The sequence below is a fragment of the Balaenoptera physalus genome, assembly GCF_965194825.1.
Source record: "Balaenoptera physalus genome assembly, chromosome: 8".
NCBI lineage: Eukaryota > Metazoa > Chordata > Mammalia > Artiodactyla > Balaenopteridae > Balaenoptera > Balaenoptera physalus.
In genome coordinates this window covers 7,302,827-7,325,679 of record NC_138887.1, presented here as the reverse complement: position 1 = coordinate 7,325,679, position 22,853 = coordinate 7,302,827, and the positions used below count along the sequence as shown (strand labels likewise).

The 22,853-nt window shown below is 53.1% G+C and overlaps 1 protein-coding gene and 1 long non-coding RNA gene across 7 annotated transcripts in view; one reads left to right on the top strand and one right to left on the bottom strand.

Annotated features, from left to right (window-relative positions):
• Positions 1-22,853, bottom strand: part of TNS3 (tensin 3) — a 234,898-nt gene that overhangs the window by 23,444 nt on the left and 188,601 nt on the right. For all 6 annotated transcript variants that reach the window (XM_082471501.1, XM_082471502.1, XM_082471503.1 and 3 more), the window contains 3 exons: positions 4,265-4,436; positions 2,365-2,963; positions 1,584-1,670 (listed from right to left, as the gene is read on the bottom strand). In XM_082471501.1, the coding sequence (XP_082327627.1) occupies positions 1,584-1,670; positions 2,365-2,963; positions 4,265-4,436 (858 nt within the window). The remainder of the gene's footprint in view (positions 1-1,583; positions 1,671-2,364; positions 2,964-4,264; positions 4,437-22,853) is intronic.
• LOC309665378 lies at positions 15,907-22,286 on the top strand. The gene is made up of 2 exons (XR_014266371.1): positions 15,907-16,653; positions 17,260-22,286. It is a non-coding gene; the product is annotated as an uncharacterized lncRNA (long non-coding RNA).

Here is a 22,853-nt window from a genome sequence, read left to right as displayed (position 1 = left end):
ATGCACGTATTCGCTGTTTTAAGATGGAGTCCACCCCAAAGAAATGTTTGTAAATGTGTGGCTAACATCAGACAAATGACGACAGTAATTGCTACCGCCCAGCAGGTGCCACCAAGGGAGGTGCCCTCCACCCAGATCCTCTCCCCCGAACCCCAGGCGGCGGAAGGCTTTCCCATCGCCATTCCGCAGGACCCGCCTAGCGCTCTCCAACCAAGCCCGCCTCTTCGGAAGCCGGAGCGCGGCTGTTCAGTCGGAGAAGGGGGTGCCCCAGCCCAGCCCTCACCCTGGTCTGCAAGGCTGAGCCGCCAGAGGAGGAGGGTCTGCTCAGAATACTCTAGGGCAGGGTCCCCAACAAGCACTTCTCAGGGTCCGTCGGGCTGGATGAGGCACTGAGGCACTGGAGCTAAGGGCCACAGTCCTGGGGGTTCTTGTGACCAGAGCAGGGAGGGGACGAGGACGGAGCATCTGGCCACAGCAGCGCCTGGAACGTGGGGAGCGCACGGCACAAAGGCCAATTCAGGGCCTCAGAAGCCTCTCCAGGCCAAGCGAGCGCCCCTCATAGGAAATGACAATAGGCCCATTGAGCTCATGGGGAGAAAGGCACATTCTTACCATTTTTATTATCTGCCTAACTGAGTAGAAGAATTTCAATGACAACGTTGGACAGGGCTGTTTTCCAGCCATTTAACTGTTCACATCCAGGCATTTTTGAGAGACACTCCCCCGGAGAGCAGTTGTGATTTCTTCCCCACTTGCTGAGAGCAGCCCCTGGGGAATCTCCTTTCTGGGCATCCTGGCCAGCATCTGCCAGCCCCAGCCAGTTCCACTGTCATCCTCTCGGAGGGACGTCCGGGAGTGATGAGCCCACAGGCGGCCGTGTCGTCACCTCCAGGGAGGATGGCACCTCCAGGGAGGACGGCGGCTCCCGTGAGCGGGGCCAGCACGTCGCAGGGATCCCACGAATTCTGCTGGAGCGAGTGCTGTTTGCCTGAGGGGCTGCCCCAGAGGGACCACCACCGACGGCATGCCAGCGTCCCTCTGGGACGCCTCTTCTATTCGTGTTCTAGTAAAAAGTGACACGCGACTTCGCTGCTCAAAAATACTAACCATTCCTCATTTTTGCCGGCTGTCTTCCGACTGTACCGCGCACCCAGAGCTGCTGTGCTGTGTGTGACACGCTGGGCTGAGTCTGCCAGCAGCTTGTCTTTCCAGTGTCACACAGGCAGGTGTGCCCGTGAACGATGTTAGAAAGACACCTCTCCTTCCCCCACTGACCCTCAGGCCAGTGGCTGGGGCCCATGACGTCTTCTCATCACGTCATTACTGGCAACGCTGGCCAGACCTTGGCTGGTGGAAGCCACCAGAAATTACACCCCACACGCTAGAACGATCGTGGCCGGTGCCCATCCCGGCCGGCTCCCTCATTAGGACTGAGCTTTTCCAATAAAAACTTAAAGGTCGTAGCCTTTCCCTCAAGGCGAGTCATGAAGTGCAGGCCTTGCTCCAGCTCATCCGTCCCACCCTGATGCCCCCACCCCGCCGTCCTCCTTCCCGGATGCAGAGCCCCTGTCACGCCCACGCACCTTGCTCTCTGGAGATATCTGCCTTGTACCAGAACTTGGATGTGTCTTGGACAAAGTTCACGGACACGTGCTTATCACCTGGATTATCTGCAAAACAGAATTCAAAAACAATAACCGTGAAGGGCGTTTTTCATTGCAAGCTCTCACCTCAAAGGGACCTAGAAATTCAAAGTCCCACCCTGGGCGAGGATGGGGTGCCCTGGGGAGAGCGCTCTCTTTAACTACAGGGGAGAAGCCTGACTCGGAGCAGGGAGGGACTGTTTCATAACAGAAAACACAAAGACAGCAGGACCCTGCAGCACATTTCAACAACACACAGTTAGAGAGACAGGAAGCACACAGAGCAAAGCTGGGGTTGCTTACTCCTGGCAGTGTCTTATTATATCTTTTACATTTGAAACACTTCACAATCAAATTTCAAATGTATTTGTTTAATGTTTTTTTTTTTAAAGTTACTGTCACAGAACACTGATTCCAAGTCAAAGGGGACAAAACCAGAACCACCACAGATGTGTGCATTTTCTGTTGTCGGAATGAATCTAACGTGAATAAACGCACAAGCCGAGATGAATTAGGAGGCGGCTCTGGATCGGTATTTCGCTTCGGGCTAGTGAGATGGAAAAGACCCCCGGAAGGCTCTGGATTCTTCTCTCAAGGCGCTCAGCCCAGCCCTAGCACTGGGGCTCACGGGGCAGGCCCAGCTGTAACCCCAGGGTCCTTCCCTGCCCAAGTGCACCTGTGAGCACGGGGCGGGGGGCCCTACCCATGGAGGCGCGCCTACCTGGGGAAGGTGCTGCTCCCTCGGCGGCCTTGGAAAAGTCCGGGAGGATGTTTGGGAAAGGGATGCTCATGGTGCTCCCGCTGTGAGGGCTGGAGAAGCCGCTGGAGGACGGCGACACCGAGCCGAAAGAACGGTCTCCCTCCGAGGCCCGCTTCTTCTCGGGAAGGGGCGGCTGCCCGGGCAGGCTCAGCCCCGGGCCCTGCAGGACGGGGCTGTGGTGGCTGCTTTGTCCAGGTGCCACCGTGAGAAAGCTGTGGGACAGGAAGCCGCTGTCGGCAGCCTCAGCTGCTGTCCGCGGGGTGCCGGGGGCCTGGGACGCTCCGTGGGAATTGGCCAGCAAGGCCCCCGGGTCCTCGCCGGGGGGGAGCCCACCTCCTTCGGGGGCACAGCCGAAGCTCAGGAAGGCCTGGCTGCCCGGGGGGCCCAGAGCTTCCGGCGGCTCCGCCAGGGACAGCTCGGGGCCGTGGAAGGACGTCTGCAGCTCGGCCGGCGGGAAGCGGGGCCGCCCGGGGCCGTCCTTGCCGGGCCGGCTGCTCCCCAGCAGGGTCAGCGTGGACTTGGGGCTGGTCTCCACCCACTGGTGCTCGGCCGAGGAAGGGCTGTTCAAAAGACAAACCGTCAGGGAACGACACGGCCAGGGAGATGCCTGGACAGTAGCAACGGTTCCCACGTGACGGGGACGGGGATGGGGAGGCTGGGCGCCGAGGCTCCCCTTGCAGCAGCGCGACGCTCCCCAAATATCTGAACACAGGCCCTGCCCTTGCAGCCTCCCACTTGACTGTTCACCCCAGATACTCAGTCTACAGCCTCAGGGACGGGGAGGGGTGGGGGGGGTGGTCCGACCCTGCCTCCCCAGCCTGTGTGCCTCTTCCTTCCTCTCTCTTCACCTGGCAAAGTCCCCTCTTCTCTTCAATTCAAGACGGAGCTCAACTGTGTCCTGGCCTTGAAGCCCGAGTCCGCGTGTGCACAGGTATTAGCTGCGTCCTCCCTCTGGTCCCACCACGCGTGCACCAACCACGGCATCTGCTTAAACCTCCCTCCCCCCGTTCTCTTCTTCTTCCCGATGCCCAACATAGGTGCCTGACACAGTCAGTTTTCTTAAGTGCTTGCAGGAAAACCAGCTGATTAAGGATACATAGGAGATTGCCATATCAAAAATAGGCAATTCCAATATTAAGAGTATTGGAAATTACTCTACCTTTAGAAATACAGAAAGACAGCTAACACACTAGCAAACATGTATTTGCTCTGTGTGTGATGTCAAGTCCTGAAACGCAATGTCCCCCTTTTTTGTAAAGAGAAAGGAGGTGGAATTAAGGGTGGTGACTGTAGAGCAATGTGCCCACAAGTAAAATACTAAGAAATGATTCCTACCCTGAGCATCTGAATTTGCTCAGTGGCAGTCCTTTGTGAAGGAGAAATAGGACATTTCTCTCTGTCCGTGGCCCAATCTTTCTGTTCTCCAGTCCCACTGAGGGGTGTTCCTGCACCCTCCCCCATGCTTTCCTGAACACCTGCACAAATTCCATGTCTCCGAGAGCAGCACGTCCTGCCTGCCCTCTCCACCCCAATCTGCAGCCCCGGGCAGGACCCTCCTAGCCTGGCCACCGCACCCCCTTTCCAGCCTCAGCTCAGACAACGTTTTCACGGATGCTCGGTCCTGAACTAGCCACTGTGCCCAGACTCTAAGTGCAGTGTGTTCCTTGAGCACTCCGCCTGCTAACACTGAGGGTGGACTCAGGAGTTTTTATTTTGACTGCATTTTGGAAGAGTGATGGTTGTCAATCCACAAGGCAGCCCGGTGTCATGTGGAGGACGAACGAGCCCCCGCCTTCCCTCCGTGGTGCTTGGGTTTGGGGTCTGTAAGAGCAGCCTGTGTTCGGTTCAAAGGCCACCTTACCTCCCCCTCCGCTGGCTGGGGCTGTGGCCAGAAATCGTGCAGGAGGACGTGAACGCCCGCTGGAAGGAGGGCGCCGTGGGCATGTCGGCCCGGAGCATCGCAGGTTTGGGTCCAACAGGGCTCTCTGACATCCCCACGGAGTGACCGAGAATCTCAGGGCAGCCTCGTGGTTCTGGATCAAGGAAACACGAGCAGACTGTAAGGAGCAGTGCCACTTCCAAAGCTTTCTGCTGCAGAAGGAGGTGACCCGACCCCACCAAGGGCAGCTTCCTCTTGCCCGGCACATTTCCAAAAGGAGAAACACCTGACCAGTCCCTGCTCGCAGCTCTCAACACGTACTGATGACCACCATCCGCTGATGATGTTTGTTTACAGTGAGACGGGAGGGAGACCAGCGTCTCACCTGAGGACCAGTTTGCCCTGATATACTTACCGTGCTGATGAGGTAAGCCATTTCCCACTCTAGAAAGGGCAAGGCCTCTGTGCAAACCACAGAAAAGACCCACTTTCCATAACGTGCCGGCCCAGTGGCACTCTGTGCCCCAGGTTGGGTCGCATGCTTTCGGCTAACACTTCCCTCCGCCAGCACGGCCCTGCCTGCGGTGTCTTCACCCCCAAGAGGTGCAGAGGCCACTTGGCCTGACCCCCGTCACAGGAGGAGGAGAAGCTGAACACCAGGAAAGCCTGCCTGTCTGACACCCGCACACCGCAGGGAACTTCACATGGTCCACTGACCCGATGTCCGTCCTGCTCACAGCCTAGCATCTCCACTATTTCTGGGTTTTTTTTTTTTTTTAATATTTTGCCTTTGTTTTTAAAACTAAGCTTTGAGAACTGGACAAATCTACCATGGTCAATAAAATAATATTGTGAGAAATACAGGTTATTTTGCTTTCTGCCTTAAAACAAGGGAGGACTGATCAGAAAATAATAAAGTTGAAAAAAATTTCACATCACTCGCGTTACTCAGTTCCATCTATCATCGATCCATCGATCCATCCACCCATCTATCACCCATCTATCCATCCATTTACCCATCCATTTATCCAACCATCTGTCACCTATCCACCCATCTATCTATCTGACATCTATGCATCTATCAATCTACCTATAATTTTATGGACATAATATCAAATATTTAATTAAAAAAAAAACTGATCAGGCATTCCAGGTAACAAAACAAAAACATGCAAAAGAAAACAAAAAAATGAAAAAGAAAAGAAGAAAGAAAAGAAAAAACACCCACAGCTAATACAAACATTGGAGTTAAAAGACACAGACTTCAAAATAACTAAACTGAAAATGTTTCAGAAACAGGCTCCGTGCTCATAGGGCAGGAGAAGCCCCCAGTGTTCACTGCTGGCCCCTCCACTGAGCTGGCAGCTGGTGGGAGCTTCAGGTCAGTCATGCTATGAATTAATGAATGAGTTAACAAAGGCACCGACGGAAAAGTACAGGGCAGGGCAAAGTGTAGAAATATGGTTCAGGAGGCTGGCCCGAAGAGTAGGAGGAGGATAGAGGTGCCAAGCAGCCCCTACGACCCCACGTTAAGGAGCAGCACAGAACCACGGGATCAGAAAAACGGTTTGTCCATCAAGTCTAGTGCACCCGCTTTCGGGCTGTCTGAGCGTGTCACGGGCCGCGCCTGAGAGCACGTGGCACGAGCGCGCACACAGCAACTCCTCGCAGGACCAGTGCCTCCAGCACTGAGGTTACTCTCAGTGGTCCCCATGCAGTGACGGGAGCCGTATGTTGGCCGAGTCCCAGGGCCGCGGCCACCTCAGGAATCCCACACCACACGCCCACGGCGCCCAAGAGCCCCAGCAAAGGAGGAGAAGCTGAGGGGAAATAAGATCCCACTTTGTGCTGCTATCATGCTGCCTGTTCCAGAAAACAACCAGCACAGTGCTTCCCATGAAAGTGGCTTTGTTCCTAACTCAGTTAGAGCCAACTCTGGGGCACGTGGCTGGGTTCTGTTCCCTCCGGTCAGATCAGCCTCTGCCCCCTGCCCGGGCAACAGGATTTAACCCCTAAGGGGGCGGCCAAGCACCTCAGAGTGGAGGCCCCGGCTTCCTGGCCCCTCCACATGCTCAGAGATGCAAACAGCACCGGGAGTGGGAGCCTCGTGGGAGGTAAGGGTGCGCCCTTCATTCTCCAAGCGGTGGGGTGCTGGCCACCGGCCCTGCTGGGAATCCAGAGACAAAAGAACGGGAGACCCACGTGGCTGGAGAAGGACCTCGAAATCGGGCTCCAAGCACAGGCAGAGGCACCGGCTGCGTGAGTCGAGCCTGCAGACCCTTCTGCGTGGATTCACCTCATTTCTCGAAGCGCACACGCCTGAGAGCAGACAGACCGTGTCCTGGTTGGTTTTTGTTCAACTTGCACATTTGCTGTTCACGGTTGAACGATAGGTGAAATTTCCAGAAGGACGACTGTACGTGGGCCCCGTTGCCTGGTGGAGGTGGGGATCGGGCCTCCGTCTTCTCAGCTCTGGACCCAGAAGGAGGCTCAGGGGTGCGGTGACGGCCATGGGAGCAGAGGAGAGTTCCGACATGAGGGAGGTCCTGCAGGCGACAAGCGTGCGGGCGTTGGTCCCGGCGGCCTTCCTCCCGAGCCCGCGGCCGGCAGGCTTTCCTCGGCTCCGGATGCCACAGAGAGCATGTCTGTCTGTCCTAAACCAACTACATGAGGGGCTCCAGGGTAGTCAGACTTCTGGGGCCACAGCCCCCACTAGGGTGTGTCCACAGAGTCGGGGGACTAGGGACCACACGGACCCTGCTGTACCCCCCGTGCACGTCAGAGCTCTGGTGCCCAACCCGATCTGGGCTCTTTTGGGTCCCTGGCATCGTCCTGGCAGAGTGGCAAGTCTGTTCCTCCTCACCACATTCTCACATTTTCTCTTTCCTGCTGACGCCCAGAGGAGGCCGCATAATACCTTCAGTGGTTGGAAATCAACCGCCTCACTTCCTGGTTTTCTCTGTGCAGACGGCGCGTCCTGGGCTGAGGGCTGGGAGGAGGGGGTCTCCCTCTGGGCTCCCGGGATGTCCAGCCCACCATCTCCCCTCTGCTTCCCCTTCCTGCACTTCCTTTACCCAGAACAGGGTGAGAGAGGGTCACAGGCTCTTTTCCAAAAGGCCTATTTTTATGCTCCATTTGGGCCGCTACAGGAGGTTCTGTGGGAAGCTGGGTGACATTTGCTCTCCGGTCACCACTATTTACATCACATAGTATAAGTTAACAAGAAGAAAGGGAACCCTCGCTGCTCTCAGCTCACTGTGCTCCAGAGCCTGGTGCCGAGGCCTTCACGGGAAGGGAATGGGCGGGCAGAAAACGTAAAGGAGGGGCCCACACATCAAGGTTCATTCCCGTATGCCTCTTCTCTTGGATGCAGGAACCACTACTTACTAACAAAAGTCAGGGCATGTGACATTTAAAAAAAAAAAAAAAAAATCAACATTTTCCTGTCTCCTAGGTACATAAAAAAATCTTTAAAATGTATAAAAATTATTCACTCATATATTACTTACTCTTAATTGTTACACATTGCCATTACATTTTTTATATGACCTTTAATGAAAAAGAAAATATATTTAGCTGAGGTCAAGATTATTCTTGCCTATCCAGGTGAAGACACTTGAGTTTTGTTATTTAACTATCTAAATAGTCTCAACCTTTGGCTGGCATATTCACAATAAACCTTTAGAAGTGAATGAGAAAACCTATTGATGGAATCCTGGAAGGCTGGCGGGATTCTGATAGACCAAATGGTACATGTGTACGCATCTATCTATCTATCTATCTATCTATCTATCTATCTATCTCTCTACCTATCATCCGTCTATCTTTTTATCTATCTGTTCACCTTTCATCTATTTTTTATCTATAGCTATCTACCTAGCTTTCATATCTATATCTATCACCATCCCTCCGACCTTCCCTCCTGGGATGATGTAGTTAACCAGGAAGTTCCCTTCTCCACCATTTGAGAGAGTTCTGCAAAATGGAACATTACCCAACCTTTTTTTCTCTCTCACTCTATCTAGTTCTAGGTGTGAAACTGGGGCTGCTGGGGAAGGAGTGCACAGATCCCCAAGTTCTAGTCTGGGTTCCACCACAAGTCATGGACCACTGAACACGCTCTCAACCTCTGGGACCTCAGGTTCTTCATTCACAGAATCCCATCAATTAGGATCGGAGCAGATGATTTCTTGAGTCTCTTTAGCTCTAAATTTATCTCTCCATTGTTTCTTTTTCCTTCTGTTTCTGTCTCCCTTTGTAAATTGGTGGTTTCCACACATGGTGATTTGCTCAGTCCCCCCTTTTTTATGTGTCATGTCTCAGCTCTTGATTTTTGCTTTATGGTTACCACGAGGTTTACATAAAACATTTCATAGGTAAAATGGTCCTTTTTCTGCTGTCTAGCTCTAAATTTAAAGTATTTTAAAAAGCAAGATTGCATGGGAAGTTCAATAGTAGTGATTTTTTTAAAATTATTTATTAGATATTTAAATTTTGTAGGCTTTATACTGTGTACTTTTCCAAAATATTATTTATTTATTTATTTTTATTTTTGGTTGCCTTCGGTCTTCGTTGCTGCGCATGGGCTTTCTCTAGCTGCGGTGAGCGGGCGCTACTCTTCGTTGCAGTGCTTGGGCTTCTCATTGCTGTGCCTTCTCTTGTTGCAGAGCACGGGCTCTAGGCGTGCGGGCTTCAGTAGTTGTGGTACACAGGCTTAGTTGCTCCGCGGCATGTGGGATCTTCCTGGACCAGGGCTCGAACCAGTGTCCCCTTCGTTGGCAGGCAGATTCTTAACCACCGTGCCACCAGGGAAGTCCAATAGTAGTGATTTTTTTTTTTTAATTTTATTTATTTATTTATTTATTTATGGCTGTGTTGGGTCTTAGCTCCTGTGAAAGGGCTTTCTCCAGTCGCGGCAAGTGGGGGCCACTCTTCATCGCGGTGCACGGGCCTCTCACTATCGCGGCCTCTCTTGTTGCGGAGCACAGGCTCCAGACGCGCAGGCTCAGCAGTTGTGGCTCACGGGCCTAGTTGCTCCGCGGCACGTGGGATCCTCCCAGACCAGGGCTCGAACCCGTGTCCCCTGCATTGGCAGGCAGATTCTCAACCACTGTGCCACCAGGGAAGCCCAATAGTAGTGATTTTTAAAGAGAGCTCTTACCTTATAATTTTTTAGGTATTTGTCTATGAACAACAGACCACTTATCCAATCTTCCTGAAAGCAAGGGAAAGATGGGCAGGCAGCCAGATATAATGTCAATTAAATAGAGAAAAACCCTGGAAGACTGAAAAAACAATGTTGCGATAGATGCTTTTTGTCAAAAATCAAAGTCCTGCATCTCTGGCCCCAGAGATGCTCTACAAACACAGAAGGAAATGATCAACGGCCCCCATATGGAGAAACACATACTTTCTTGACCTTGAGTTTTTTCTTTTGTAAATCTTTATGTCACAATCACATCGTACGAATGTGTTCTATGGGTTAAGGTCGCCATTTTCAGTAAGTACTAGGAGTGCCCTCCCAAGGATGAACTCTCTCTCTGTCTTCTAGAAGCATCAATGTTCTCATGCCCCCAGCAGAGCCAGAAGTGCCCCAACCAGCACTGCAGTCAGGGCCCCTGTCTGTTAACAGACAGGGGATCCTTCTGTGAAGTTCCCATCCAAACCGGAATTACCCCCTTCAAAAAACTTATGCCACAGTTTTCCTTTTACTCAATAACACAGAAGAACCAGAAAATGCAGATAAAACAGCTCACTACAATCAGGACCTTGTTTCTTCTTATTCTTTTAAGATGTCTCATTTCTATTCAGAGGTTTTGATTCAAGCATGCTGGAAAGAAAACACATTTGCCCCCATTTCATTGGTGTTGTGCAGGGAATTCTAATGTGGCAACAGTGGAAACAGTTTCTTCTTCACAATGAGTCTTTCCAAGTCATTTCTACTCTGATGATGCACTAAGCAAGGCCAGCTTCTCAAATGACTAACAAGGGCTCTTAGCAACCTGTAAAGAATGAGCATCTTTCAAAAATGGGCTGTGGAGTGAGCTCTCAGGAAAACGAACTCCTTCCTTCCTGCTAGACTTTAAGGAAGAATGGCATTGGGGCTGGAGGTCCTGAGGATACCTGAGACCCCTCCCCCAAGAGCCCAGGGATGAGGGAGCTTGCACACAGAGCTGAGAAACTGGGGGTCAGGGTATGAGGCCTCCTGACACCAAACTCGAGGCCGGAACTGCCCTCTGTTCTGGCCTCACTTACATTTCCGTTTTTTAAAAAATTGAGGTGAAACAGACATAACACATGTTACCATTTTAACCATTTGTAAGTGTGCAGTTCAGAGGCATTAGGTGCAATTCACATGTTGTGCCACCATCACCACCATCCATCTACAGAACTCTTGTCATCTTGCCAAACTGAAACTCCGTCCCCATTAAACACTAACTCTGCTTCCCTCCTCCCCCCAGACCTGGCACCCACCATTCTACTTTCTGTCTCTATAAATCTGACTTCTCTAAGTACTTCTTATAAGTGGAATCATACAGTATTTGTACTTCCGTGTCTGGCTATGTCTTAAAGGTTCATCCATGTGGCAGCATGTGTAAGAATTTCCTTCCTTTTCAAGGCTGAATAACATTCCATTGTATGGGTGAATCACATTGTGTTTAGCCCTTCATCTGTGGACGGATACTTGGGCTGCTCCCACCTTTTGGCTTCTGTGAATAGTTTCATGTCCTCCTTTCACGTTCCTTTGCCCAAGATTGAGTTGGGACTGGTTACTTGCGACAGAAAGCAGCCTCAGGGATACAAGAGCCTTGCCTCAAAGCTACTTCCAATCCAGCGGGAATCCAGGTAGACAAGAATGATTACAGCAGCTGTCAGGCTATGGGGAGAGATGGCGCCAGAGGGAAGAAAAGAGGCATTGACACAGGGAAGCCTTCCTTGGGCTGAGCCAAAAAAAAAAACCACCAGAGACAGTGTGTTCCAAGCAGAGGGAGAACCTGTATAACTCAGGTGGAGAGTAAGGGGCTGATGAAGACGACAGTGCGGGGAGACTCACCCAGGAACGGATAAACTGTCAGCAAAAGGCACAGAACATGCGAGATGAGGCCCGATCTATCTTGGTGAAGATGCTGTACCCATGACCCCCGGCTGGTTAGAAGTCTTAGGTTCTCAGAAAAACTGCTTTCTTCCTTCAGGCAGAATCCCCAGTGGCTCTGGCTTTCCTTTGGAAATGGGACATGGCCTTCATGCTAAACTTTGTCCTGGACCTTCTAAGGACAGAGCCATCAGCCTGGTGAAGATGGCTGACACAGGAGCCCTGAGGCATCTTCACCGGGATGAGAGCTTCCTCTCATCAGAACCGTACCACGGAGACTTAAAACCACGTTCCAACAGAGGGCCAGGGCTTAAAACCCTCCTGTAATCTCACAGAGTGTCTTGTTGTGACTGGAAAGCCCTATTTCCTGTGGAAGATTTAAAGGACACAACTCCAAGACATCCTCATAGGATCCACACCTCTCAGAACCCCTAGGGCACCAGGGGGACCCGCGTCCACTGACCTCCCACCCCACACAGTAACTGGGGCCCTAGGCGGCCAATCTCTCCCCTAATTTCAGAAGCCAGAAGTCTGCTGTTTTCCAGAGATTATCACTGCTCAGGTTCTAAAACCAGGTCCCTACCCAGGCAGTGGTGTCTTCGCCGGGTCCTTCTAAATCACCCTGATTACATAACGTACGCAGCGCCGTGAACCCCTCGTTACGTCGGCACCAGCAAGGGCAGCGGTCCTCTCAGTTAACACAGGCGGCCCGCTGCAGTACATGGCACTGCTGCGTAGTTTAAGCTGGATTTCCACAACGTGAGCAGAAAAAGCAAGCTTTCTTCATAAATTACCAACATACTACTACTAATTACTACCTGGGGGGTACCTAACAGGCTTCCTTGGCCCTCGAAACAAGCCCTCAGCGGTATCATGTCCTGGGCAGACCCAGGAAGCTAAGGCTCAGGGCCTGCCCTCACTTACACCCGGAGTGCACACTGTTTCCTGCTTCTCAGTGGTACAGAGAAGGACGGTTTGTCTGACAATCCCCGTGCCTTGGGTTCAGTGTAAGAGACCCTCTCTCGTTCCCAGGGTGGGCATGGCGTCCCCCCACAGGACAGGGCATCTTCCAGAGGAGGCGGCACTGAGGGACGGGTACAAAGGGGCTGGGTCTCCCTGGCCCGGTGGAGCCGGGTCCACGCTGCCCCTGACCCCGCAGTAACGTGAGCCGATGGTACCCCTTCCACAGGGCTGGACCAAGAACCAGAAAGCGAACAGGCAGCAGAACCTACAGGACAACTGGAAAACTGTGGGGCCTCCTCAAAGCGTCGGCTCTGGGGCAGAGGGACGGCGGGGTGACATCAGGTCCGCTCCTACCCACAGATGCACCAGGTAGGGACCCCAAGGCCCGCACCTTCCAGGACCAAATCTTGTCCTGGGGGAGACTCTGCTCTCTCACCTTCTCAGAGCTGTCAAGGAGCCCCATGGCATTCTAGAAGCTTCTCTATGTACACTCAGTCCCCCAGGAAAGCTAGCTGTCCCAAGGATGCCTGGGTCCTCCACCCAGCTGAGTCCTAATCATACCCTAACCCCAGTCCTTCCAACTGATTCCACTGTCTCCCACTCCGAGTGTGTAAAATCCTACCTGGCTTTCATCTACCTGGTCTGTCTGGTCCCCACCAACCTTTTGCATAGAGACTTCTACGTGCCCTCCCTGCGGCTAAGCACTCTCAGATATCAGAGAACACTGCTCCAGGCCAAAAGTTCCCTGGTATTTAGTGGCAGAACCGGAAGCTGAACTGGTTCCCTGAATTCCACTTCGTCCGGTGCCCTTAAACTTCCATCTGCAGGATAAAGTGGGTGATGGCCCTAAAGGAGGAAACAGGAGCATAGTCTGTGAAAGGAGGCCTTCTGGACCCCAGCTCCTCTGTAAACTGGGACTCAGTTACCTTTAAGTCACAAGAGAACGCCTGGAATAAAGACCGTCTCGGGGGCCTTCTGCAAAGTGAGTGGGACCGGGGCTCAGAACCAACCCCGGACGCGCCACTGATGGCCGAACACCAGCTTCCATGTCACTTAACACCTTTCAGCCACACACACAAAACCACCATCACCACCCAACCTGATTCCAACTCACCTGAGCGGCTTTATGCCTTTGGATATTATTCTACTGTTTTCTTAAAATATAGGGAGGGGAAACTGAAGGGTAGGAGAGAAAAAAGACAACGCAGGCAACAGTCAGGACAATGGTCAGTAAACACTTCTTAATGTGTAAACTGCTTGCCTAGAATTTATGCTGATCATCAAACCCAAGTCCTACTTTCTTCATGCTTTCAGAGCAATGCTGCGGTGGCTACAGGTGCAGATCTGAATGTCCACGACTTGTAAATCACAGATTTCTCAAAGATGTTTTAAAATCCTGCTTATATCATACATATCAACATTCTTTACAAAGAGAACAATAATGGAAATCAGAATAATAGCTGCTTTTTGCTGAGTACCTACTACTACGTGCCAGGCGCTGTGCTAAGCCATACGCAGCCATCACCTGATTTACCCTCAGAAAAAGGTTTCCATGTGCAAATTTATTACCCCAATCTTATGGACGTGAAAAGAGAGATGCTGAAAGGTGAGGTTAAGAAACTTGTTCAAAGGCAGTCAACTCGTCTCTGTGACTGGGAAGCTGTGTTCTTTCCACAAGACACCCTTGCCCCCCATTAGGGAGATCTCAAAGTCCGCAGCCCTAACGTAATAGAATAACCCTGTCCTAAAGTCACTGCCTTTTTCCTCCAGATACAGCGTAACGTTACCTCGGAGGAGCCCGTTGTGCGAGTTCCCCGCGTGCGGAGAGGGCTCGGGGCCTTTGGGAGTAGCCTGCAGCCCTGGGGCCGCAGCTCCCACTTCAAAAGAGCACCTGTAGGAAGGTGCCACCAGAAGCCGGCTCCTGGGATCCCACCGGCCACCGTCACCAACAGAGGAAGAGAAAGATCTCTCTCTCCTGATAGAAACGGACCAAAACTCTCTTAAATTCACCTTTGGAGTTGGAAAACTATTTCCATCCTAACCAGAGAATTTGTAACATGTTGATACACGCATGGAATTCATGGAAAACTACTATCGTGTATGTACTGCATTAAAATGTCAGGAAACATCTGAACAGACATTGTCATCCATTCAGCTGCGGAGAAACCTCCCAGGCCTAGAAGGGAGAACTTAACAAGACTTTCAGGCTGGAAAGAGTGAGAGAAGGCAGACCACTCACTGGCCTGGGCTTGCCTTTCTCAGAGGGAGTGTTCCTCTCTCTCCCTCTTGATCACCCCCGTCCTTCCAGCTAAGACACACACACAGCGCTGTGTCAGCCCAGGGTCAGCAGGACGCTGAACACCAGCGGGATCCTTGGGCACAGATGCCCCAGGGTGGCCACTCGGATCCAGGCACGTGCCGCGCCCGTGCCACCCTCAGAGGCTGGGCCCATGGTGCTGGCCCGCCCGGCTCACCTCCGACGTTTCCGAGGCAAGAAGCACGGAAGGACCCAGACACTCTACCGTCTGGAAGCTCTGCTAAGACTGTGGACGGGTTATTTCAGTGACTGTGTGTCTTGTTTTACAGTCATGGACTCTAAAATCCGCCCTCTGATTGCTCCAACAGTGGGCAAGACAACGGTAAAACTTATTCTGAAACCCCAGCTTTGCTCCTCAGGCTGGCTTGCTGCATTTAGTAAAAGCACTGCTTCTCCTACGCAACAGGAGCACCTGGGTACAGCCTCGGGGCCCTCTGTCCTCGGGGCAGCCCGAGATCCCTCACGGGCTCTGGGGGTGGACAGACGGCCCTGGAACCGGGCAGGCGGGCTTTCTCGGTTTCAGCAAAAGAATGTGCTGTGCTGGGACGCAGCCCCGGCTCCTCCGGAAAGCCGCACATCTGTACACCAGGCTTTCCTCTGCCCCAGTGAGTCCCGGCAAAGACAAAGCATGGCTTTCTCCTGGAAGGAGGAGCCTTCCAGGCTCTGGGGCTGGGGCGCTTTGTCCCACGGCCTTCGGACCTGAGGGCTGTCCTCAAGTGGCAGGAGACACCGGGAAGAGTCACCCTCCTCCCAAGTCCGGTCTCCCCTGCTTCCTGGCCCTGGGACTCGGCATCCCACCTCCTCCCACTCCCCCCCGTCCCCTCCCCCCCCCCCACCCCTGAGATCAGGTTTCAGCATCGCCCCGGAGACGTGGCCAGAGGCTGCGGACGGAGGAGAGCTGGGGCTGAGCGCGGCGCTTACCTGGGCACCTCGGGGCGCTGGTCAGTCCACAGACGGCCCGGGAGGTCAGGGGCCGGGCGGAAGGCGCTCCCAGGGCTGTCCCCAGCGGCGTCCCCCACCCACCGGGGCAGGGCGACTCTGGGTTCCGGCGTCCCGGGGGAATCGGGGCGGGACGCGGGGCGGCTGCCTCTGAAGAGGCCCATTCAGAGGGCGGCAGGGAAAGAGCTCGTCCGGGGAAAGAATCCTGGCTTGCTGGGCGGCCGCTGGCTGTCGCGGGCAGCCTGCCCACTGAGTGCCTCCAAACGGCAGTGGCCCCGCCTCGCGCTGCTGCGCGGTTTGCTTCCTTTTCATTTCTTTTCCCCTTTACCCCTTTCCCTGCCTTTAATCTCTTGCAAACTCCCAGCTGAAACCCTCCACAGCTTAGTTTCAGCCCCAGGCCCAGCGCTACCCGAGGGACAAGCCGCTAGCGCGCGTGGGGCTGGAGACTCCCGGGGGTCGCCAGCCCCCCCCAAACCGCCCCCTCAAGCGGGCCTCCTGTCCAGGATCTGCGCCTCAAGAGCCATCTCCCCCAGAGGCAGACCTGCTTCTCCGGGATCCGATGCTCACCAAAGAGAAGCTTCCACAACCACTGGAGTCCCTGGTCAGCTCTGCACCCCATCCCTACCAGCCAGGGTCCAGGCCCCGTCCCTTCCCCCCGGGGTAGGGGCATTGCCTCTCCTCCGCCCCAGTCCCCAGCCCCACGGCCTTCACTCCATCCCCTGCCCAGGGCGGCCTGGGGGACCTTCCTCTTGTCAAACCCTGCAGGTTTTCTTCCTGGCCTCGGCGGCTCCCATGCCCTACCACTCCCAGTTTGCAGAGTCTCTTTTCTAACCACGTAGCCTGTTTCACCTGGCTGGTAGCTTAGTCCACCAGCAGGCTGTTGGTAGGTCTAAACACATTCTATCCCTTTCTTCCCTCTTCTCTGCTCATGTTCTTCCCTCTCTCTGAAAGGCCAGCCCCACCATCCAGCAGTCTGGTGGACTCCTATATACTCTTCAAAGCCCGTTTCAAATGATCCCACATTTTTATAAGACTTGGGACACTATCCCCCTCATTCAGGTAAGTCCACGCTCTGTCCCTCGTGACCTGAGATCTGACAGTAACGAGCCCATATAGCAGCGTAGAGAGGCTCTGTCCCGTGTGTGGCTTTTGAGGCCGAAGCTCCAGGCAGTAGATACGTGCATTACTAGGTTTACAGCCACCAAGCGCAGCAGGGCGTGGGCACTCGCCCCTTGCCTCTCCTGCCTTTCGGGTTGGGCACAGTCCCACTCATCTGTTAAATCTTAGTGCTGATGCCACATACCCTAAAGTCTTCCCTGAAAGAGAAGGTCCCACATCCCTCCTGGGAGGCCCCCTTCCTGCTCATGGGCTGGCATTGGCACTGCCTTCTGCACACCACAACGGGACCAGGCGCCTGCAAGCAGGCTTCCAGAACACGCTCCAACCACACTGTGCCGAGTCACACCTGCCCAGCCCTGGTGTGACCCTCTGACCCACTCATCAACCTGGGGAAAGTGAACAGGTGCATGCCTCTCACCAGGAGAGACAGGCATGCCTGGGACCTTCGGGCCACCTCTCTAAGCCACAGGCCAAGAAGATCCCAAGGACCCTCTGCCCCAGAGGTCTGAGCAGGGCACATCCTCCAGCTTGTTTATGTGCCTGCAGGGCAGTGGCTGCTGCACAGGATCTGTAGGAAATGCCTGACCACAGCCCGGGGCAGGCTCAGCCAGCGGATGGACAGGCCTTTCCCGTGGCCCACCGCTCCCTGAACGGAGAGGAAGGCGGCCGTCTGGCAGCCAGGCCCGGGAAGGACAGTGACGCAGCAGCGCTCCCCAGGGCGGGTCCTTCCCTTGGTGCCAGTGGACTCTGTGGGCCTGATAAGTCTGGGGCAGCCCATGGCTGGGTGGAGGGGAGGAGTGCCGCCTCCGTGCCGCAGCATCTGTGACCAGGACAACTCTGGTGGGGATTTACAGACACTCCAGAACCTTCTGGAGACCTGTCTGCCCCTTTTCCTTCTCTCTTATGCTTAGCAGGAGCAACAGGGACGGAGATTTCGTGGTTGTGCTGCAAGTGGCAGCAATTCTGATGAAAAGTCACATTCGGAAAACTCTTCCCCTAAAACTATGCCGCCCCTACCTAGCACCTAGGATCTGGGTCAGCGGGAGGTGGGTACCCGTCGGTGCTCACGCCTGCAGGGTCACCCACTTACCCCTAGTGGAGTCACGGATCAAGTGCAGACACGGACTGTCCATTGTCGGCAATGCCAACCCTCCCCCGCACACGTCGTGCCGGCCACCGAGCCATCGACGCCCGCTGCCCTCCTCCACACCCCTAGAAGCTGTGTGCCTGCTTCCCTTTAAGTAAAAGGCACCTCTCTCCTACTCACTCCTCACTTATGAGAAAACAACACAAACTTTTATCCCGAACCTTATCCGTGTTAGATGCCGGGACGTACTGATGAGTGAAACACAGACAGACAATAGTTTGGAAGCTACAGAGGGAGAGGGACACAACCCCAATCCAGGCCCCCGTTTACCGCAGGCTGGGTCCTTACGGAGCCCACCCCACTGGGAGGCACATCCCAGGGCGGGGGAGAGCCGGGCGGGCTGTCCCAGGGACGGCCTGGGACCCGCTCCGCCGTGACAGGCGGGGCTGGACGGCCCTCGACACACGGCACAGTCACGGCCACCTCACGGGAGGTGACCGCGGAACCGTGAAACGCTGCTGGGGAGGGAAGGGGGAGGAGCAACTATGGGGCAGGAGGGCGAGGCCTGGGCTGCCGTGAGAGGAGCAAGGTGGGAGGGCAGAGAGAGCGGCGATGCGAGCTCCTCTTCCAGGGGAACACTCAGAAAGCCTTAGCCATCTGGGATGTGAGAGGGAGGGCAGAGAACCGCGAGGGGAGCCAAGGACGCCAAAGCGATGGCTAAGGCACCTGGAAGGGCACGGGGAGGGCAGTAGGGTGCCCCGCGACAGCCCCCTCTTGTGCCTCCAGAGGGGCGTGTGCCGTCCAAAGGCACCATCTGGTCAGTGTCTTCCGGCCCCCCAGCCCCTGACGGGCCTGCCGGCCTGGCACGTCCTTACGGGGGGCCGTGCTGTCACCTCAGCATTCTGTCCCGCCCAGTGTCCACTCAATGACACGGAATCCAGGGCCGCCGCACCACCCAACGATGGGGTATCTGCGGGGTCTCCCTTAGGACTCGGTACGTGACGCAGCAAAGGAAGCTCAGCAGCCTTACGAGGAAGCTGCTTCCGAGAAAGGGGGCCGTGCAGACAAACTGTGGGCTTCTCCCGTGTACACAGGAGGGCAGGGCGGGGACCGCCGAGAGGAGATTCCCAGGGACCTGCACGTCTTCAGCACAGGCGCTGCCCTAGTAAAACAGAACGAGGAGCGATCTTAGAAAGACCCCCAATGACCAGTACATCAGACAGGAATCCTCAGGGCCACCCTGACACCCTCCTGCTGCTTTCCCAGGGATTACCTGCCCGCCAGCACCCAGGGAGGCACTGCCCTGGGCTTCTGAAGGTCCAATTCAGTGGTCTGCTTTTGCAGAGAAGAAATTAAAGACAAACCCAAAACGCCATCCCCCAGGACCTCAGTTATACACTGACTTCACAGCAGCCCAACCTCACGCTCCTCCAGGACATCTAACTGTAACATCACACGGTCCGTCTGTCCCAGTGCGTGACCCACGGAGACCTGCGGACACACGACATTCACCCCAAGATGCCCAGCAAGTGCATGCCGGGCCCTGGAGCACAGGAAAGGTTTTCCTTTTTGTCAAACTACGGAATTCTCATATTCCCCTGGCTTTTGTGTTTTCTATAAACTTGCTCTTTCTCTACACAGGTACATATGTAAGTGCACGGCACGTGGTAAGTGCTCAAAAAGCAATGAATTCCTCAGTCCGGGCATAACTGTGAATATATACATCCAAGGTGCATCCGAGTGCTATGCAATATGTATATGCAAAAACATTCTAGCACATGACAGGATTTCAACCAAACACAAAGCTTCTTTACCTCATCAGGGTGGTCTGGCCGGTGCCCCTCTCTGTCAAGGAGGCACCCTAATTTGGGGGCACCAGGTTCCAAAGGCACTGAGCCGGGTGGACCACAGCCAGTAACAAAGGGTGAGAGGCAGACGGCAGATTTAAATCTTCACCCTTCTCAGGTCTCATAATCCAAAGTCTTCCCAAGTGTCTCCAGCAGAATGTGGAGTTTTCACCGGGACCGCCAGCCTGAGGTGACAAGAGTCACAGATACATTTACCTCACACCATGCTAGGAATCCACGCAGGGCAGGGGAGCGCCTTTGTAAGGAAAGGAAGAACTGCAAGTGGCATGGGGTGAATGCTTCCAGTAAGAAAACACCTCGACTGTCACGGGCCAGGGCTGCACGTGCATTTTCTTCCAAGTCGTTCCCAGTTCTCAAGGCGTCCTATCCCCGTTCGGAGGGGAGGTGAAAACACACACGGGCGCGAGTGGTGGCTGGGCCTGCAGGTGGATTCTGGAGCCCACACCCACTGCTGTCAGAAGACCATCAGCCTGCAGCCCACTCCAGGGCCGAGACCCACCCACGTCTCCAATCCCGGGGCAGAGCACAATTTTGATAGACAATGAGGCTTTGGAAACGCTTCAATGACCAAGTGTGTTTGGAATTTAAAAACTATATTGAAAGACAAGTTTCTGGTACATCCTCACATACGTTATCACATACGTATCAATGTACATTTGGTACATTATCATATATATATAAGCTGAAATCTACCTTCATTTCTAAGAGATGACACTCTGCACAGTACCGCTATTATTATTTTTGCTTAAGTTTAAAAAATGTCTTAAGAGGTCTGCAACTTGTGCAAGAGCTGTATAATGGCGACTGTGGGCCCACATGTGTCTGTCACCAAGTCTAGGGCCTGGTCCCAGGTCACTGGCCTGCGGGGCTCAGAATCAGGACAGCAGCAAAAACCCCATTGGAAGCACATCCGAATAACTTTCACACGCTGAGATTCGAGAACAGTCCACCAGAGGGGGGATGAAATGAGCTGATAAATAAATTTAGAGGGACTTCCCTGGTGGCGCAGTGGTTACGAATCCGCCTGCCAATGCTGGGAACACGGGTTCGAGCCCTGGTCCGGGAAGATCCCACAAGCCGCAGAGCAACTAAGCCCGTGCACCACAACTGCCGAGCCTGCGCTCTACAGCCCACAAGCCACAACTACTGAGCCTGCGTGCCACAACTACTGAAGCCTGCGCGCCTAGAGCCCGTGCTCCACAACAAGAGAAGCCACCGCACTGAGAAGCCCAGGCACCACAACGAAGACCCAGTGCAGCCAAAAAGAAAAAAAAGAAAAATAAAAAATTTAGAGAAACAAAGACGCCTTTAAACTCAAAGCGCGCAAACAAAAGATGGCATTCATCGTGGTTGGGAAATCATCGGCTCACGTGGGGACACTGCCAAGCCGGCCTGTTTGGTGGATGAGGTGTCAGTACAGAATGCCAACATCTTGTATGTTTTGAGCTTCATTCCACTCGAGTGAATGAGTGCTCTCATCTCTGCAGACTACTGCTCACCGCCCATGCACAGGCCAGCGCTGCACGCTGACCTCCAGCAGCCCAACACTGATGTTTAATTTTAAATATATTTTGAAGCTGTCAACCTTCCCGTTTTCCATTTTCTGAATCTGGGGCAGCAATGGGGGTAGCAATAGTTGCTAACCATGGCAGTCACATGGGGTCACATTCACCAGCAGGCGTCCTTCTGCACGAATCGGAGTGCCAAGTGTATCCCATGTGTACACAGATGTGGATATTCCTGTACGTAGTTATATCCACATATGTACCTAAATATAAACATGTTATAAATACATATATAAATGGACGAGCTTTTTAGGTTCTGCAAAATTCAAAGTAATCAGGGACGTCTACAAATGTCACACATGTTCACATTCAGTACATGCTTTTATTCCTACTATAAACACTCTCATTAAGTTTGTAAAATTTCAAAAGAAAACGGAGCTGGGTACAGGAAGAAAGGGGAGGTCTGGTAGAAACATTTTGCAATTTGTCAAGCTTTGAAGAAGGACAACTTTTTTTTTTTTTAAACAAAAATAAAGTATTGCCTCAAAGTAACCTCTCTCTTTCTCTCTCTCTCTCTCTCTCCCCCTCTCTCTCAACAAGACCTTCCTGGGTATTCCTTTTCTTCCTCCCTCTGGCAAACATCACCCATTTTTACCCTTTGAATCCAACTCCAAGAGGTCGCAACAGCACCAAGCAAACCCTGCACCCCTCAGGCCTCCTTCCTGCCAGTTCAGAGTAGCCCTGGGTCGGAGCTCCTCCTCCACCTTCAGGTCACTGCCCACAGCCCCAGGCAGGGCCCTGAAAACACCAGCCCTTCTCTCCAGAACAAGGGTATATGAACTAGAAGCTGCAAAATGTATAAAGGCCTTCTCCTTGGCATGGACATATAGACACTACCAAACGTAAAATAGCTAGCTAGTGGGAAGCAACCGCATAGCACAGGGAGATCAGCTCGGTGCTTTGTGACCACCTAGAGGGGTGGGGTAGGGAGGGTGGGAGGGAGGGAGACGCAAGAGGGAAGAGATATGGGAACGTATGTATATGTATAACTGATTCACTTTGTTGTAAAGCAGAAACTAACACACCATTGTAAAGCAATTATACTCCAATAAAGATGTTTAAAAAAAGGCCTCTTTCAGTAAACTAACATTAACCATTAATGGCACTCACTGAAGCCAAAAGTCCCCAAATGTTCCCTAAATCCCACTTGTAAAACCGTCAGGTGAAGACAATGTTCTGGAACTCAATAAAGATGACGGTCCTCCACGCAACGAACAGTTCTCTTCAAATGGTTCACTTTATGTTATGTGAATTTTATCTCAATTAAAAAAAAAATCTCTTATGGATTAGTTGGAAGCTGAGATATAACAGAAACAAATTTTTAATGAAACCTTTCTTCATATTTTTTTCCCATTTATTTTGAAAATATCATCAAGACTCCTTAGCCTTTCAGCTACGAATGACAGAGTAATTTACATGTTGAGCTTCACAATTTTCTCTCTTTTGCCTCCATGAGGATTGAGATTAAATGGCCCCTTTACTTAAACTCTTACTAATATTTTTGTTTTTAAAGAAACACATTTCCTTCTGAGGCTCTAAAATGTTCTGCACCCAATTCAATGTTGGGGGTGGTTCCCCACACCAACAAGCAATGCTCCGACACCAGCCGGGGGTCCTACG